This window comes from Lissotriton helveticus, chromosome 5_1, assembly GCF_964261635.1.
Source record: "Lissotriton helveticus chromosome 5_1, aLisHel1.1, whole genome shotgun sequence".
Classification (NCBI taxonomy): Eukaryota; Metazoa; Chordata; class Amphibia; order Caudata; family Salamandridae; genus Lissotriton; species Lissotriton helveticus.
The window spans coordinates 268,956,613-268,975,427 of NC_136065.1; the positions used below are offsets into that span (position 1 = coordinate 268,956,613).

The 18,815-nt window shown below is 43.7% G+C and overlaps 1 protein-coding gene across 2 annotated transcripts in view; it reads right to left on the bottom strand.

Annotated features, from left to right (window-relative positions):
* Positions 1-18,815, bottom strand: part of RGS3 (regulator of G protein signaling 3) — a 945,383-nt gene that overhangs the window by 723,166 nt on the left and 203,402 nt on the right. For both annotated transcript variants that reach the window (XM_078642175.1, XM_078642174.1), the window contains one exon: positions 1,095-1,237. In XM_078642175.1, the coding sequence (XP_078498301.1) occupies positions 1,095-1,236 (142 nt within the window). In that variant the 5' untranslated portion in view covers position 1,237. The remainder of the gene's footprint in view (positions 1-1,094; positions 1,238-18,815) is intronic.

Below are 18,815 nucleotides of genomic sequence, written 5' to 3' on the forward strand. Positions count from 1 at the left end.
TGATGTGTATAGCACACAAACCACCATTTTCAAAATAGTTCGACCTAAGTAAAGATGTTATTGAATTTTTTTTACGAACAAACAAATACCCGAAGGTGTCAAGGCTCTAGCACGGAGTGAAAAACACGTAACCATCCTTAATTACAAAATAACCATGTTTTCAATTCCTTCCTAAAACCAAAAGGTTGGGTTTATTTCTGAGATGGAGGGGTAGTTGGTTTCATTCTTTTGTGGTTGAAGTAACTAAACGAATTCTTCTCCAGTTGGTCCGTTTGAATATGGGCACCGCTAGTTTACGGGCACCAGAGGAACATAGATTTCTTCCTAGGTAGTACCATTTAAAGGCTTGTTTCAGATAGTATACCGCATGAAGAGTTTTATAGGCCAGACACAGGATTTTGAATCTGATACACAACCTGACTGGGAGCCAGTGTAGTTTGATGATATCTTGCGATACAGATTTAAATTTGGGCGTGCCGGTCAACAGTCTGGCAGCCACGTTCTGCAAGAACATAACAATGTACATAACAATGTCCATAACAATGTCCCACTTCCTTTGGGAAATCTGTCCTTGGAGGCCAGTGAAGCTCACTGAAAAAATACTTTCAATCTCTTATCATAACTGATGAATAGGCCTTTACAGTCAAGAAAGCAGTCTTCTGAAATTCCATCCCAATATCCCTGCAGAAACAATTCAATCACCTGATCTTTCTTAAACAAAAATGAGATTCTTCAACGAGTGGTGACTTGCATGTTTGTATGTACTCAGACTTTGTTACTCAAAACTAGCATACATCTGCAGCCATTATTTTCCAAACTAAATAAAAGAAATCTGAAGAGATTTTTGAGTAATAGGATCTGTGATTAATGTCAGTAACAAAGACTGTCCAGTTTCCTAAAAAACAAGCACACATGAAAACAAATACCTAGAAAATAAAATCTGATCCAGAAAATTATTGAAGAAACATATTACTGGAAATGTGTAATACATTTGTCCAAGAAATGGGTAGTTCCCTTGAGATCACTCTGGTTCACAGTGCAGCACTGCAATGCTTTAGATTTCAGGGTTTACATACTTTAAACACAAACCCTACCTCTCCCTTTGATCCTGGCATGATCAACCTTTTTCTTTTTGCGCAAGTGGGATCCCTGCTGCTTCCTCAAAGACGTACGCACCACTGCAACCTTGACTTTAGAAGAGTGCGCACGATGCGTGCGATATCGCTCCTGATCCATCCTACAAGGAAACACAGAGGAGATATTGAACTGAAAGAAAACACAACAGCTGGTTTTCAACTGCATGCTCAGAGGGAGTAGATAGAGTTGGTTAGATCTGTATGCGGAGTACAACAGAGAAGACCAATGCAAAATGTAATCTATTAAAACGTCCCTTGCACCGCTTTGAATTTAATGAATAGTGCTTTATTTAAATTTACATTCTTAATGACCATGGAAGATGCAAAGATTACGATTGTCTAGTCAAATTCAAACTTTAACTCCAAGTTCCACACTGATTTGAATTCTAGGATGACTGCATTTGTTCATTAGATCCCTAGGAAAAAGGCATGAGGTGGTCCCCCACACATACAGCTAGCAACTTTTGCTAACTCATCACACTGCTGTAGACCATTTCCTTATGTGGATCTACAAGTCTATCCTTTGGTGCCTGGCTCTTGTATTACTGTAACCCCTTTCTAGTTGATGTTTGAGTTTTATTTGTACAGGGCTCTGCCTCCTCCTGGCCTACTCCTCCACACTACAAATACCGCAGTACATCAGTATACCACTGTAATGAGAAACAACAATAATGCTATTATTAAAACATAGAATAAATCATTTAAAAGAGATACACAAATTGAGAAAAGTTCAAGTCTCTGGCTGTTAGCCAGGCATAAAATAATCACTCACCGCCATTTGCGAACTAAGGTAATTCAACAGAAAAGGCAATTGCACCCACATATTTCTAGACTGTACAGGAACCCTAGCTAATGAATGAATATGAATTAAGTAACATGCTCATTTAGACAAGGCCTTTTAAAAATTATTGAAATAAGGAAGGGCTGCTTGCCTCAGAGCTACACTCACACAGTACCCAATAGCAGTGCATTTGAAAATAGTTCAGTGAATCATCCGATCTAAGAGCCCTTAAACCTAGTGAATAATAATAGTAGTGGCGTGAAGGATGCATTTGACACAAGCTAATATAGAATTACGTGCTAGAGGTTTAATACACCATAGTATATATGTAAGCTCCAATAAAAAACGTTCTGGATTTGAGCGATGGTGGTTGTGTAGTTTTAATTCAAAGTAAGATCATAGTTTAACAAATTCTACTGGATCAGCTAACACGTGTTTCGCCAATTAAGCGGCTCGCAAGCCTAAGGCTTTTCAAGGCTGTAATTAATTCAGTATAGCAAAAGAAAGTTTTTAGTATAGTGAGATCTTGGCAGTAATTAATAAAAATAACTAAAAACATTTTGTGGCACAGTGTATACTGAGTAAGAGAGAAATGCACCGTGGAGCAGGAAAAAAAATCTATAATAAGAAAAATGGTGTGCCTGTGTGCTAAGGCGATAGACACTTTACTATGTTTGATGTGCTACCTGAAGACGGGTGCTTTCAGATCACTTCACAATTTGAAGAGGTTTTCTACCCATTTTAGATGAGATAGGAACGTTTGCCAGGGTGAAAACCCCTAAGAACTAAGCAATCTACCCCCACATATTTTAAATCTAGCTAGAAAGAGATTTCTCTACTGTGAGTATTAGATGTACTACCTTGTAGCCTAGGGTGCTGAGGACACTGAAGGTCGATGGGAGGGTAGAACTCGGGGCCTTTAGGTGCTAAGCAGGAGTTGGCTTTCACTGGTTCCACATTAACAAAAGTTAACAGAACTCTAAAGAGGGCATATACGGGGGTGAGGTGCTCTCACTGGCACAAAAGGGAGGGGGGCATGTGAGAGGAGTAGAGGAAAGGGTTTTCAGGTATCTCTTCAGAGTGAAAATGAATGGCTTCTTACAATTTCTCTACTTAGACGTAGATAGAAGCTGCGCCAGGGCATAGATCTGGTCAGAGGAAATACATGAATTGCCTGCGAGGCATTGTCCTCTGAAGCAGAGGACTGAAGCAGATTTGAAGTGAGAAGGGCCTGCAGTGGTGCGGGGCATTATTACCTTTGTGGGAAGGGGGTGGGGGCACGTGTAATTGCCTTTAACGCTTCTCACCTGTATCAGAAACAACCAGATTAGCATGAATCATTTCTTTTCATGGACTAGATGTTTACATTGAGCAGGGTGATCGCGGTCTCTATCATGGTTACAGACGTGTCGAGACCTCTTGTAACTACTTCCAGGTGACAGATTTGGTAAACATGTATTAAGGTTTGGGTCCACTCTCGTGTGTCTGACGTACAGAACAAAAAGTCAATGACAGGCGAAACCTTGGGTGATCAAACATAGTTGCCCAATTTCAATGTCTTCATAATAAAGGCATCGATGCTGGACTTTTTAAATCGCTTTTCGTCGATAGTGATGTTGGGAAATTAGCAAAGTGGCTCACAAACACTACATTCAGTTGGTGATATCTTGTTTATGATGAGGCTGAGTGGGTCTCGCCAGTGAGTGAGCGCGGTGGCACCGACGCTTAGAATTGGTCTTGGATCACAGAGGAGGGATGATAGGAAAGATCTGCAGTGTCTAGGCAGTGTGGGAAACGCTGCAGGAAGGCAAGTGTCCTTGCGGCTGGCCTTGCAGGTAGCAGTGTGTAGTCTGCTTATCCTTCTGCCTGACTCTACGAACCGGTGCCATCTGTGCACGGTCATCAGATCCACAGCGGAGAAGATGGTTCACAATTGTGTTCATTTGGGATAACTTTGAGCCAATGACAAACTTCTACAGGGACAGTGGTCATGCAGCAGCTGATGGAAGTCAGAGGTCTCAGACGGTATCACCATAACCTCCTTAGTCAGAAAGATTCCGATTCTATCTGCAGAGCAGAATTCAGAATCAGAGAAGGGATACGTAGCACTGGCGAACACAGATGTCGAGCAGCAAGCCCAGGTGGCTTCTAATTCCCACACAAGGGCTCCAGCATACTCCCCAAGAACCGCTGGGGTCTTCAGCTGGTAACACAAGGCAGGGACCATTGAAAACCACAGAAGCGAGACTGAAGGCCAGTGGCGGCTCGGAGGAGTGTCGCCCCACTGGTTTTAATCAATGCGAGGAAAGGAAAAATAAAATGATAACTGCTCTTGGGTCCTGATACCTTTGTTCCCAGATTCTATTTCAGGGGACCCCCACCATTCCCTAGGCCAGGGGGTGGTTTCCCACAGATCCTTTGGGTTTGTATTATTCAGAATCATTCTTGCAAAATTACTTGCAAATGTACTTTGTCTCTGAAACTTTTGTCTCTTCACCTATCCGCTCCGTCATAAATATGGTTTCTTGCATTATATTTTGCTGAAACTAATGTCTCTTAATCTATTCACTCCTTATGTGTCTACCGTATATTGAATGACAAAGTTTTACTCCGATTGCATTTATTGATGTTTTCCTCTCCATTTGTAAATGTCATTGTTTGCATTTCTGACCATATGCAATGAGAATTGAGATATACATTATTAACCTCACAGAGAGTCTGTGATTATTTAGCTGACTGATTAGTTAGTTAGATAGTAATATCATTAACATCAGCTCTTCAACTAATTGGTCCATCGACCAAGGAGAAGGAAAGTTGATGTAGAAATTAGAAATATGTTTGGAGAGGTCAATATGATTCAATAAAGGAACTGAAAATGTAAGTCATTATAAATTGACCCCAGCGGAGCAGGGATTTGGGTGAATGTGTATGGGCCATTGTTTTGTGAAGTTATTGAGTATTGATCCCTGATTAATTATTGGGCGGCTCGCTGGATCACCCTCCAGGTGCTATGTGTGGATGATGGTTAAGGTGGTGAAAAAACGCTGCCTGCTGAGCTGGGGGAGTAACAGGGGTTATGCAGACTAACAAGAGGTTGGTTAGGGTGGGGAAACAAAGGCTACTTGGATGGGTAGGCAAAGGCTATGGGGTAGCACAGGCATCCAGGACAGAGACCAAAAGACAACACAACTGACAATGTACCATAGAGTCCCAAAGCAATAGCCAGGCATGCAGCTTCCTCCTGCTCGAGAGAGGTGTTCCCTCCTGTTGCCTGTGGATTGCAGCCAGCCCTTGAGGACCTAAAAAGCTGCAGGCCCTGAGGCCATGGAGGCACAGGGAAATTAGTAAATGTAAGAAATGTTTCTGCTCTCATCAGTGCAGAAGAGTCTCCAGTCCCAACACAGAAGTATCAGTTTGCATGAAAAACAGGAATCTCTGCATCATACTTCCATCAAGGTGCACATGGGCAAGACACAAAGGGTGCTCTTTTTGCCCAGTAAGGCCCTGTGAAGTGTCCTCAAACTTCTTGCCTCGGAGGCCATTTTCTTGCTTAAGTTTATGCAACCTAAAACTCCATGCACAAAACAGAGATGAAACGGTCTTGCCCAAAGCCTTTGCTTTACCCTCCTTAATGGACGCTGGTTACACACACTGCGCCGAGGCTTGAAGTGAACGTTTAGTTGCTAAGGTCTAAGGAGAATAAAGTGCTGATCCAACTTAAAACATTTTTGGGGTAAAACAAACAATGTGGAGTGCCCAGAAGAATAACTTTTTTTTACCGAAAACACTTCCAACAAGGTCCACTTGAAAGTTATGGGCTCGATTCTTATACAGTAAATAGGAAATTATTCATTACAGTTAGTAGAAGGAGGCTAGATACACACAATAAAATAATAGTGAACTAAGACAGTGAGATAAAAACCCGTTTTATGCTAAATTCAAGTAGATTCGGTCCGATTTGAATTCCAAGGTTAGGTCACTTCAGTCAAACTGTTCACCTACTACATTTTTCCAACAAATCTATACAATTATAACCTCACAATACCCATTTACTGGGCTGAGGCAGAGTCTGCCAGGTATGTGTTTATGCTTCTCTTGGAAAGCTATTTTGGGGTCTTGCCATAAAGGCTTTTATGAAAACTGAAAGGTAGTTGGAGGTGGATCTTGGAATGGGTTGGCAATGCAGGAGTCTCTGAAAGGAAGGTTTTTGAGCACCAAACACTTAAGCTATTGTACTCCGCCTCATCGGTAAGTGGTTGCTTTCTTTTCTGGGAGAGTCAATACACGATTAATTGTAATAGTCTAATTTATCACATCTGGTTTTTCTTGCAACTGTCTGGAGATGAAAGCGTTTCAATGTGCGTTTAGAACCCACCTTTTCTCAGGTTATTTTAATTTCCGGTTGAAACCGGACGGTGCTCAGCACCGGTTCGGTAGCAGAATGGTAAACAAAAGCTCCCCATGTTGGATACCAGTCTGGTCTGTTGTTCCCTAGTAACACGTTAGTAAACTAAACCTACTGATGTGGAAATGAAGATCTGGATTGGTTTTGTCCGCATGGCCAAGCCTGACAACGCATGCATGATAGAGTATGTTACAGGGGATAATGTGTGTGAATCGTTTGGTGTTAAGCGTGAGGATCAGAGGGGTGCTACAGCCTTCTAGCAGCAGAGTTGAGGCAGCAGAAATGTATGTATTTAGGCATTAACAGACTTTCTGTGGAGTCCACACCACTATAACTAGGTCACATGATCAACCTATAAGCATGGTATTATGTTGTACAGCCACGTCCAAGAATCATTTATACAAACAATAATCTAACACGGAACTGGTGGGTGATTAGGACTTCGATTTAGGACAGAGCTACCCAAATTCACGGTTAGGGGTGAACCGTCATATCCAAGATTCGGAATAATTCAGTAATTTTGCACATCATACATTTACATGCAGAATTAGGTGACAGTTTTCCAAAGGCCTGTTTCCCAAGGTGAAACCATGCAGAATTTGCACTAAAAAAAAAAAGGCCCAGAATTTGGGCCTTCCAGCAGTAGCTTTCCAGCACCACCTGGTAGCACCATGCTTCTCCAACCTCACTCCGTCCACCGGACATGATCAGTTTGTGTTTAATCAGTGTATAAAAGGCACCAAAATGTAGGCCGATTTCCCTTCCAGGTCATTTTTTCGATGCCCAGTGAGGTGTGTGGAAACAAACTAAGATTATCAATGACACAGACAATAACAGTATGTAACACGTTTGCATACCCTGGGATCTTATATATGACACTGGCTGATCAAGGGAAGAGTGAGGGTGGTAAGGAATCTAGGGAAGATTATGTATCCACCAGAAATATTGGTAACAAAGGAAAGTAAGTTATTTCTGATGGCTACAGCTTCCTGCAGATGTCTAACATTTAGCATGAATTCCAAAGCAATGGCCTCAAGGAGGTTATAATAAGTAGTGCCAATCAATCATGCAACACAGTCCTGGCAAAGGATTTACCACCACATTCTTGGGCTCTAAACATAAATGATCATGTGGTCACCCAGCAGATATCAGTCACTGGAATGCAATGACTTTAGGGCAAAAGGGACGTTTGCCAACAGGCAGGGTCATTCTTGAGCAAGGCGTAGGAGATCTTGAGCTACAAGATGGGGAGGGTCATTCCTGACCAAGGTGAAGCAAATCTTGATCCACAGGATGTCCCAAATTGAAATAACGAGTTAGGTCACAGCCTTTCCTTTCTTGGCTTCAGCAAAATCCACAAAGATCTGATCATCCACTCTGTCCCATCGAGAATAGTTAATGTAATACGAAATCACATGCCTGGGATGGAGCCTATGCAGTTGATGTAATATGAAACCACATGTCTGGGATGGAGTCTATGCAGTTAATGTAATATGAAACCACATGCCGGGGATGGAGTCTATGCAATTGATGTAATATGAAACCCCATGCCTGGGATAGAGACTATGCAGTTGATGTAATATGAAACCACATATCTGGGATGGAGTCTATGCAGTTGCTCCTACTACTAGCCTGTATAACGAGGAGCAAATAAACATAAGAGGGGCCCTGCGAACACTAGTTCTGGGGGAAATTCCAAACCAGGGAAACTACAATGTGAAACATGAACGAATACCCCCATTACGCTCAATTTAGATCAGCAGTAGCTCCAAATATAATAATGTCACCCACAAATTAACTTGAATCACAGTTATTTATTCATCGTATTTAAAAAATGCATTACTTTTTTTGTAGAATTTTTTTTTTCATAAATATTTTAGGTACATAAGTGTGAACACATAATAAATAACAACATTCATGTATACAATAGACGAATAATCACAAGACAAAGACAAAAAAAGCCCTGAAAAGGAGGAAAAATTGACAACACTATACAAAGGACCAACTAACTAAAAAATGGACCAAAACTGAATGACATTAATGCATCAATATGAAGCTAAAAAACTACATGACAAAACAAAAAAACATTACACAGAAAATACATAAACAATACACCATATACCACAAATATGACAACAAAGGTGAAAAGCGCTGACATGCGTTTCGGAAATGCCACTGCTTGAGATTTCCTTCATCAAGGCGCAGACTTAATTTTAGAGGAAGCCATCAACAAATCAAGATACACAATGTATAGTGTATAAGCAGGGCTATAAAGACTCTCAGAAACAATATGCAGCGAATGTAGCTACAGTGGAATAGCACCAAGAGTTGAGATGCCTGCGTATGCGGAAAAGGATCCAAAGACCTAAAGATGGGGCCACATTGCAATTACAGAAGGACGGGGAGGGAAGTGTGCAGGCAGGAACAAATATAATCAGAGCTAATCCAATAAAAATGACTTGGGCATTCAGTCATTGAATATTGCTGAACTGGAAATATCTCCATGGTGTCACTGGGGACCGAGGTATCTGAAAGGGTTTATATCAAGGAATCATCCCCAACGGTCCTCAGGCAAGACAGTGCAACCAAGTGCCGAAATGGGTGACCGTAATTTCCAAAATCGGTCGAACGTGCCACCAAATAGCTCCCCCACGGATCCTGTATAAGGAGGAGGAAAGAAAGTTGGAAGAGGAATAGATTGGGCCGTATGGAGACAAACACTTTTAAACACTTACAGGAAGAAGGCTGGGCAGTTACGCAGGATCCATTTCTGTAGGTAGAAAACTGTGAGAAGTGGCTGAACTAAGATGAAAATGAAACTCACAAAAAAGTGATGCAGGGCTGGTTGCAATAAGTCTACCCACAGGCAACGGCCCAGGGTAGCACTCCAACCCATTGTTCTTTTGTTCACCATGCGCCATGCTCACTGTGTCACCAGAACCCAGTTGTATCCAGTTGATGAGCCCATAACTAGGGCGAAACCGGTACTGTGTTGCTTGTGTTCCGGTTCAGGTAGGACCTGGCCTGGAAGTTTGGGATGGACTGTTCCTATGAGGAGCAGGGTCAAGATTGGGTTGCATATGGCTGGGACCAAACTGAGGTGGCATGGTGAGCAAAGGAATGATGCATTGTGATGCTACCCTGAGCGTTTGCCCGTGGTTAGACAAATTGCAAGATTCCTCCCATCACCTTTTGTGTGTTTTATGAACTTAGATGGCCATAAATGCTCCAAACCATAATGCAGAAGGTATTGCCGTCAACACCACCATCTTCAAAGACCCAACACTGACACTGTTTTGACATGCACTGAAATCACCTAGGAAACTTGTTCCCTTTACGTTATTAGCCAGATGTCGAGTAGCGGTGCCATGGATTAAACAGTCTATCTGGTTGAAAGACGTTGCTACAGAGAATGAACAAGCAGAAAACTGTGCCTTGCCTCAGTGTGCATCTGCAAGATCGAACGTTATTTGGAGCCCAGTTCTGGTGTATCAGCGCAATGCAACGGCTGTCCCACTATTACAAATCGCAGTACATATATATATATATATATATACACATATATATATATATATATATATAGACAATACATAATGCTTACCTTTGCACAATGTTTCTACTACCACAGGTGTGTCTTTAATCTTTATTTTTATCATATATTATACAGGGGTTATACCTGGCCGCCAAGACATTGAACTCCCTCCCCGCACACCTACGACTGATCCAGGGCCATCTCACCTTCAGGAGGCACCTCAAGACCTGGCTATTCGAGCAGTAGCAGCACCCCCCCTCCCTTCAGCGCCTTGAGACCCTAACGGGTGAGTAGCGCACTCTATAAATGTTTTGATTGATTGATTGATTGATTATAGTCTAAGAGGTCTGGGTTCTTTCTTCCTCATTGGGCAGTGCTTGGCTTTGGTGTGCATAGATGGTTTTGCTGGAAGGCCACGTAACTTCTGGGGCGACTGAGGTTCTCTCGCTGTAGCAAAAGATTGTGATAAAGGTACTATAAATTGTGGCATGTTCCTGTGCAGAAATCTTTTTTTTTTAAATCCATTGCGTTAATGCTTACATAAGGTAAAGTGAAAAGTTGAAATCATGTCAGATCACTAAAGGGAAGAAAGAATGGATAACAGGGGAAAGGTGAGAGTTACTATGGTAGGATTCTTGCCAGATTCCTAAAAATGTTGCCCCATTGTACAGCCCTTTGGTGTAAGTAAACAGAGATACATCTTTCCACAAAAGAGATTAGGGAGGCTAATAGCAAGACTGGTTACCTGATAATAAAAAGGAAATTGTGATTAGAACAGTTTCTGCAAGAAAGCTCAAGTCTATCTAAATGAGTAAGTTTCAGTCAATCACAAAAAGTAAGTCTTTCCCTGTGGGTAATCGGAGTGTGATGCTAACCTTGCCTATCCGTCTTCAGTGATACGCCTCAACCAGTACCTCATCAAAAGGTGTTGGGTCTCCACTTAAGCCAGGTCCTCAACCGCAGGTCAACGCACTGGATCTTTCAGTTAGGAGGAAAGAACCTTTTAACATTAATCATAGATGTGTAATCTTAATTCAACTGAGGACCAGTCGTAACAGCGTCATCTATCTTCACAGGATCTACTCCCCGGTGCCCCCTACCCTATACCCCCCATGCCAGAGTGTACTTTGTCTAGGTATGGCTGGAGCCCTAGGGTGCGGGCGGCAAGTGGTACTATTCTACTCCCGCATGGTTATCCGGTCTTGACGAGTACCCTCCCATCCACCAAATCCACTATCATTACCCTCCTTCTACACCGCCCTAATTTCGAACCTCACTTTACCCATACATATTAAAATACAACAGACATTTTTCTGTCCTCTGCCCCATCACCCACTAATCCCACACCCTCACCCAACCTTATATTTAAAAAATGTAATACCAGGCATCCTACCACCCTCTCCCAATGTGCATTCCAACGCCCCCGCACCAGAGGAAAAACTCTCCCCCTTGCCTTATTGGAGGCTGACAGGAGAGACTGTGGCAGCTGGCACAAGAAAGCTATGGCATCCGATGCCTTTCGCTGGAGAAGGCGAGCAAAATAGCAGACCTTCAACGAGCAAGTCCGTGGCCTCCTTCAGATCTCCGGAGACTTGGGAAGAAAAACCAGCTCTTCTAGAGCACCAGATTTAGTGTCTGGTTTTTCCCTTCATAATATCAAAGCAGTGAAAAACAAGCAGTGGAAAAGACAGTAGGTCTCTCCTATGCAAGATATTGCATTAGTCAATGTTTTTAACCATGTTGCACATCTTTGCAGCTCCAAAGTAGAATGGCTGAAAGTTGGGGGAAAAGCGCTATGATGCGGCCAGCACTGGCAGAGTTATAGCGCTTCCTTATTTAAAAACTTTAAGCCTTGCTGAACAGCAAATGCACAAGCAACTACGAAGGGCGGGACATTGAGAAAGTGGAAGGAACAAAGCGGGACCAGGAAGGTGAAGCAACAACACTAGCAATCAACAATGTGAGGTGGGAGGGGGCAAGCGCCAACAGAGGATAGAAAGGTGGGAGGGGCAAGAAACAATACGGACACTCCTTGTAAGCACAAGCACTCTTACAGAGTGCTGCAACTAAAAGAAACAAGCATTGAAAATGCAATAGGTTTCACCTTTGATTAAGTTAATGCCATATGCTTTGCTAATGGTATTGTATAGCACAGCAAATGGCTTTAACTTAATAAAAGGCGAGACCTATTGCATTTTTAATGCTTTTTCCTATTGGTCACAGTTACAGTGTCCAAGGTCCTGAACGCAGATTCTACACGATATACGGGACACACAACTTGTTTTCAAATATAAGTCAGGAACGTGAGACGCGAACAACGAGGTTGAAAAGAGAAGCAATGAATAAAAAAAGATTAAGCGTATCAACTTGGAGAGGCTAAGTTGCGCACTGATGATCTAAAGCTGTGGCATGAAGGTCCCAAATTGAGGCAAGTCCCATGCTGTTCACGTCTGAGAATTAGAGCGGATTTCAATGTCACAAAGAAGGTCTGGAGATTAGGTCTCCAAAGGAGTTAGGGGCAGCGCCATACATGTGAAACCCTTGTGCTGAGTACACTCTCATACGCGGGCTCTCTGGTAAGGGGTAGGTAGCCTCAGTCATGGTTTTAAATTTGCAGGTGCTGTCAGAAACACACTTTACATTTGAAAGGCAGAGTTGCAGCAATTCTCAGTAGCACGCAGGTATTCGGCACGGTGGGTGCCAGCTCTTCAGTGTTTTAATTTCAAGATGTATTCTCACCCTTTATGGGGTTAAGGATATTGAAGTTATTGAAGCCCAGCTACTGTGCAAGTGTGTTTTGAAGAGAAGTGTTAATTCTATCCTCAGTTAGTATACCACGTATTAATAGCGGGATTTCTTCGGATGTGGTCAGTACCGTAATTTCCTCTGAATTATCATCAATCTCTAGTGTACTTTTTCATGTTTAACTATTCAACTAAGACACTCTTTGTCCCTTTGTTCGAGTTACCGTTGCCTTGTCTGCAGTACATTGCTGCCAGACACAGCATGAGGCTTGAATCAAGTGCTGATCCTCACTACTTTCCCAATTCTGACATCCTACTGAAATGTGTATCCATCCGCGAAATAACACCCAGGACCCAATGGCAGAAGAGGACTGCCCCAAAGCCCCTGCCAAAACACTGCATGTTTTATCGTACGTTGTAAATAACTTTTTATGTACATTGTGTTTACCTGTGACATTAAGGTCTTGCCAGACAGGTAAAATAGTACTGTAGCCACATCATCATAAAGCACAGAAATGGAAATCAGGAGATAATTTGACAACTACTACGGCCCTGCAAGTGGAAATGAAAAATCGGGGAGGAACGAGAGCATCACGAAGAAACGCCTATGCAACAGGAGAAAATAACATATTTGCAGTCCAAGGGACCCTGCACAGCGATGGCACTGACGAGCACAAGGATGCAGTTTATTTCCCATGCTAAATGCTGCTAACAAACATACTAAGGACGCGAAAAGGTTAACGGTGGAGCACAAGGTTTATGTAGCAAATAACACCATTTTGGGAATGATAAAGATACCAACAGTAATAAGGGCACGCGACGTAAAGGCACGCCAGGTTTCAAAAGGCACAAGGAAGACACCGCGGTCATTCGTGCCACTTAGAGTCTGGCGGTAGAAAAACCTTGCACGAACGGAAGAGCGCTCGAGGGGAAACTGGGGGATTGGAAAAACCTTATTCAAGTACACTGGCAGCAATAGCAATCTGCAATAGATTAAACAATATATTATACAGACAGACAGTTTATTTGAACATTTGCCTTTGATGTCCGCGACGCAATTATGACCCTTGGTAGTAGTTTCTCACCAACTGAAAAGACACAGATTCTGCTCGGGGGAAATGACGGGACTATTGAACAAGCGCGGCCGATTGTTATTGCAACACATTACACGAATGGGGAAAAAAGTGCGTAGCTAATAATTACAGGAGTGTGTGTACTGCCGCCAGTAAAAGATCCAAACCCGGTGGGCGGGGCCAAAAGGGGACAGGGTGGCAACCAGGAGGGATTGAAATGCCTCCGGTGCAATCATTGCACTGCCTTTTGCACAATTTGTGACACCAAGCGACGCGCACGAATGAAAACTGCAGGCAGAGCGGAGACACGGCTTCGGAATCTGAATTGATCTCAAGAAGCCCTCTGCATGGCGAGCAGCACATGCCCTGCTTTCGCCAGGCCGAGACCTAAAAAGTAGCTCTGTAAGCGACAGCAGTAAAGGGCACTGGGAAAGAAAGCAGTACATGGGCCATGCTACAGGGGAGGGGCAAGCACATGAAAATGAAGTGAAGCCAGCACGCGCTGACCAAAGAGAAGCAAGGAAATGAGAGGGACGATTAGCTGAGTAACAGTAATAACCAGGCAGGCTCTATTGCCCCTGTAAGTAAACAAAATGTCTCACAAGCGACAGCAGATGCGTCCTCAGGCGAGAATAAAAAAAAAACACTTTTCACCACACCAATACCAGAGCAGAGTATAACAGGATTTCAAAACCCTTGTTCTCAATAAAGGCTTCCTAAGGCGTTTGCCTTATGGTGTGTGTGGACTTTTACTGAAACGACACTTGTTAAGATACAGGCAACAGCACATTAACAGGTTCTGAGCTGGGAGACCTTTTTTTATCCAACAAAGCAATTAATGTATTGAGATGGCTTGAAGCCCCACAATGTTGTGCATGTCCAGCCTCTCCACACGCTCTCTATGGAGGTCACAAGGTATACTTATTTTTAAAAAATGACAGACTCATCACATGGATGTTACTGCAAATTCGTATCCTATAGCGCATGACGACTGTGTGACCAAAAAGGGGACTCATTCGCTTCAAACTATTTTCTAAAAACAAACTTGGCAATCACACTACGTTGTGCGTAATTCCGATTACTCATTCGAAGACGACTTTGGGTTTGTGAGTATAAGTCAAGTGTTAGATTGGTCGTTGCCTTTAGTTTATTTTCTCCACCTCCCCTTCTCCATGGTACTGTCCACCTTGCATTCTAATGAGCGGCATTTTGGTTATCTTAGTTGACTGTTGGATGAGTTGGAATATACTTACTATTCCTGTTCTCTATTTTACAATACATTTTACCTACCATACAATTGATTCAGTGTTCTTTATTTCCTGGAACAACCACCCTCTCACCGAACCAAATTCTTGAACCTGTGACAACATTCACATTAGCAGCAAACCTTGGAATGTGATTCCATTCCTGTTCTCCACGAAAGTCAGAAATCAAGGTCATGCGCCACTCCATTTATGTGGGGAGGTTGGGCGGCAGAGGGCAGCTTACAGTCTGTGATGCAACTCACAGTGCAGCCCAATGTTCCCATGCCCCCCTCCCCGAGAATCCTACACATCAGGGAATACACCGCATGAATTCCACCAAGGTTATAAAAATATACCGTCCCGGCTCTTGTTTGGAGAGACATTCCAAGCGAAGTGCACAAAAAGCAGGCGCTGAGGCAACCGTTTATAGGGGTTACAGGCAATATCCAGACGCCAAGGTTTCAAAAGACACGGGCCTCCCCAGGCAACTGCTTACTGGAAGCGAAGAGCGCTGGTAGGAAACATCTCGATACGCGAGACTCACTCAGCCGTGAATTCACAAAAAAGACACATCACTGCTGAGGAGTAAGACCGAGATGACATGTCTGTCAACTTTCTATATCCGTAGGAGTTTTGTATTTAACATCTCTCCAAACCTAGAAGTTCGGCTGCTCAAGAAGGGCCCGTGTGTGGTAAGTCGATCAATGGAACGTGTTTTCTTACCTTACATGGCGCTGTGTCATCTTAAGGAGTTTTGAGACCCAGGCAAGACACATTTGGGGACCCTGTACGGAATACATATGAATTGTATTGCCCATTTCCTGTAAATCAAGCCAGCATGATGCCAAACAACACTTGAATATTTGTTAAACTTTATCAAGATAACAAATAAACAGTTGAGATATGTATTGCCGGGACCCCAAAAATCCTTAATTGGGTAGCAGGGGCAGCTCCTCCGTAATGGCGGAGGAGCGTTGCCCCACTGGCTCAGAGCCAGCAGCTAAAAAATACGATATTTCATGATCGTTTTATTTTTCAGTAGTGTGTGTGGGGAGGGGTGGGCCTGGGCCATGGGAGGGGGGAAGAGTAGGAGGGGAGAAGAGTAGGAGGGGAGTGCACTCTCTAAGTGCGCATGTGTTTGGCCCGTCGTCTCAGGCCGGCCAAACACACATGCGCACTTAGGTTTCTCTAAGCCGACTGTATTGAACAGCCAGGTTAGAGAAACAGCACAGACTCCCTGTGCCTGAGTGAGCATCTTTTGAGCCAACTCAGACCAGTCCCATGGGTATTGTACAGGGAGTCAGTGATTCTGTCCCAGTGTCTGCTGGGACCAGGAAGAAAAAAGCGACTAGGCGAGACGCGGCCGACAGCTTAAGGAAAGTTTTCTTTTTTATTATTAAACTCCCTCCCGCGCGCTCCCCTGCGCTCTCTCTACCTGCCCCAATCAGTTTTTGTTTGTGGCAGCCGCCACTGTTGGGTAGACAGACAGAGATAGATGCAGGCAAAGAAGAAAGAGAGGTTTAGAATTTTACTAGACAGAGGTTCATTACAGAGAACGTTCACTTTCCTAGGGGGTCACTTGTAAGGTGGGGGGGGGGGGGGGCCTGCGCAATTGCCATCTTTGACTATGCCTTAAAGCATCTCTGGCATGCCATGGGTACAAAGTATTTGGAAGGTCCTTCTGCTCAACCAAACAAAAAACAGCGTTATTTGCTTGCACACATCACCCACAATAACAAGCACTGGCAAAGCCACCAGCGCTAGCATTTTGCATATGCCAAATTGCTATTGCTGATGCTGAACAGCATTGAACAAAAACACTCACACGGATGCATGTGTGACCTAGCAATCTTATGTATGCATCTAATGCATTATTGTAATGACATATGCGCACGCACGTCATGAGGTGGTGGCTGCTTTTTCATTTACCATTCCAAAATGCAAAATGGCAGCCCACTGTGAAGCGGTAAATTACAAAAAATACTAAGATGCTCATATGTGCATTTAGCAAAAGGAGCGCCCCGGTTGGAAATTGCTGATGCTGAGCTCTCTTAAAAACAAATTTAAAAAAAAGTGTATGTGGATGAGTCGGGCAGCAATGGAGATGCGAGGGGGGGGGGGAATAGTCATACCAATGTTGAGCAGGGAGTGGCAGGAGAGCAACGGAACAACACTGGAACAGGGGTGAGATTAATAGAAAGAAAAAACGTTGAGATCAGAAAGGTGAGGGATACAATGGCCGAGCAGGGAGAGCAACAGGGAGTGTCACAGCTATATGAAAGAGAAAGCAGCACACAATCGAGAGAAGAAAACAGCAAGAAAACACATACAGTCCCGTAGTAAGGATAAAAGTAATCAAATCAAAAGAATGGCTAAAAAGTGGGCTTCCCCTTGTTACTTTATAGTTCCAATGCTTATCGCCAGCTTTCCGTGAGATAGGATTAGACAACGGTTACATTCAGAAATTGTGCCAGATATATAGCTGTTAATTGTCTTTTTGGGCTGCACTAAAAAAGAAACAAAAACACTAGCCATTGGACATTAGCACAGTTTAAAGACGTAGGAGAAACCGCTAGCCATACATGGAAATAATATAGTAATTCTTTGTGGGTTCAAACGAGTACTTTATCACTTTCTCCCCAACATAAGGCCATCCAAATGGAGGATTGTGCCATCCCTACACCCCTTAAAATCAAAACATTGAAATTATCAATGGAACACCTTGTCAATATGTTGATGAAAAAAGAGTAACTATTATCTGTAAATAATGAGGAGTAACCTGGTCTTCTACGGATGACGGCTACCATTTCCAGCGTTATAAATGGGAAGAGACTTGACCTATTACAATGCAACACATATTGGCCTTCTAAAACAAGCATTGGCAAAGCCAATAGGTTGCAGCAAAACCCACATTGGTGCAATAAATGTGGATGTCTTTTAGTCTTGTCGTATAGCTGCACATATGCTGTTCAGCATGGCTAAAAGTCACGGAAAATAGAGGCGCCGAGACTCGAACCTGGTTGCCCAGCTCCAAAGTCAAAGGCGGGTGGGAGGGGTAAAGAAGCAACGGGGCCGGGGCGGGTGGGAGGTAGGGGTAAAGAAGCAACGGGGCCGGGGCGGGTGGGAGGGAGGGGTAAAGAAGCAACAGGGCCGGGGCGGGTGGGAGGGAGGGGTAAAGAAGCAACGGGCCGGGGCGGGAGGGAGGGGTAAAGAAGCAACAGGGCCGGGGCGGGTGGGAGGGAGTGGTAAAGAAGCAACAGGGCCGGGCGGGTGAGAGGGAGGGGTAAGGAAGCAACAGGACCGGGGCGGGTGGGAGGGAGGGGTAAGGAAGCAACAGGGCCGGTGTAGACGAATCTAGGACTCTATTTAAATATTCCCGATTTATGCCCTTATGTGGTTATATCAAATCATATCCTTATAAAGGCATACAAATCATATTAAGTCATAGCCAATGCAGTCCAAATACGGCAAGGCTACTCCCATAGACTCCTAGAAAGCACAACGCGTTCTTAAACAAACCAAGCCTCCAGGAGCCCGGGAATTCCCCCTGCTTCTGTATTGATTTGTCCTAGAACTCCTGGAGTCCTGAAAGAACTGCGAGTGCTTAGTGACGTCTTATGTCCAACCTTACGTCAAACTCGGCACCTTCCAGGTATAAATATACCAGCATCTGCCCTAGCAAAACACACGGTGGTTTGGAGCAGATCGGCTATCTACTTGCCCGACGCCCTGCTGTAGCGAGTGTCGAAGGAAGCCGACCCTCCCATTGACGCACTGAGAGGGACGCTGTCTTTTCTCCTGCCGAGAAATCCAGCTCCAGTGTTTCCATGTCACCCTTGCGGGTTGCTGGGAGATCGAGTCCTGAGAGAGAGAGATAAAAGATCTCCTTCATTCTATAAC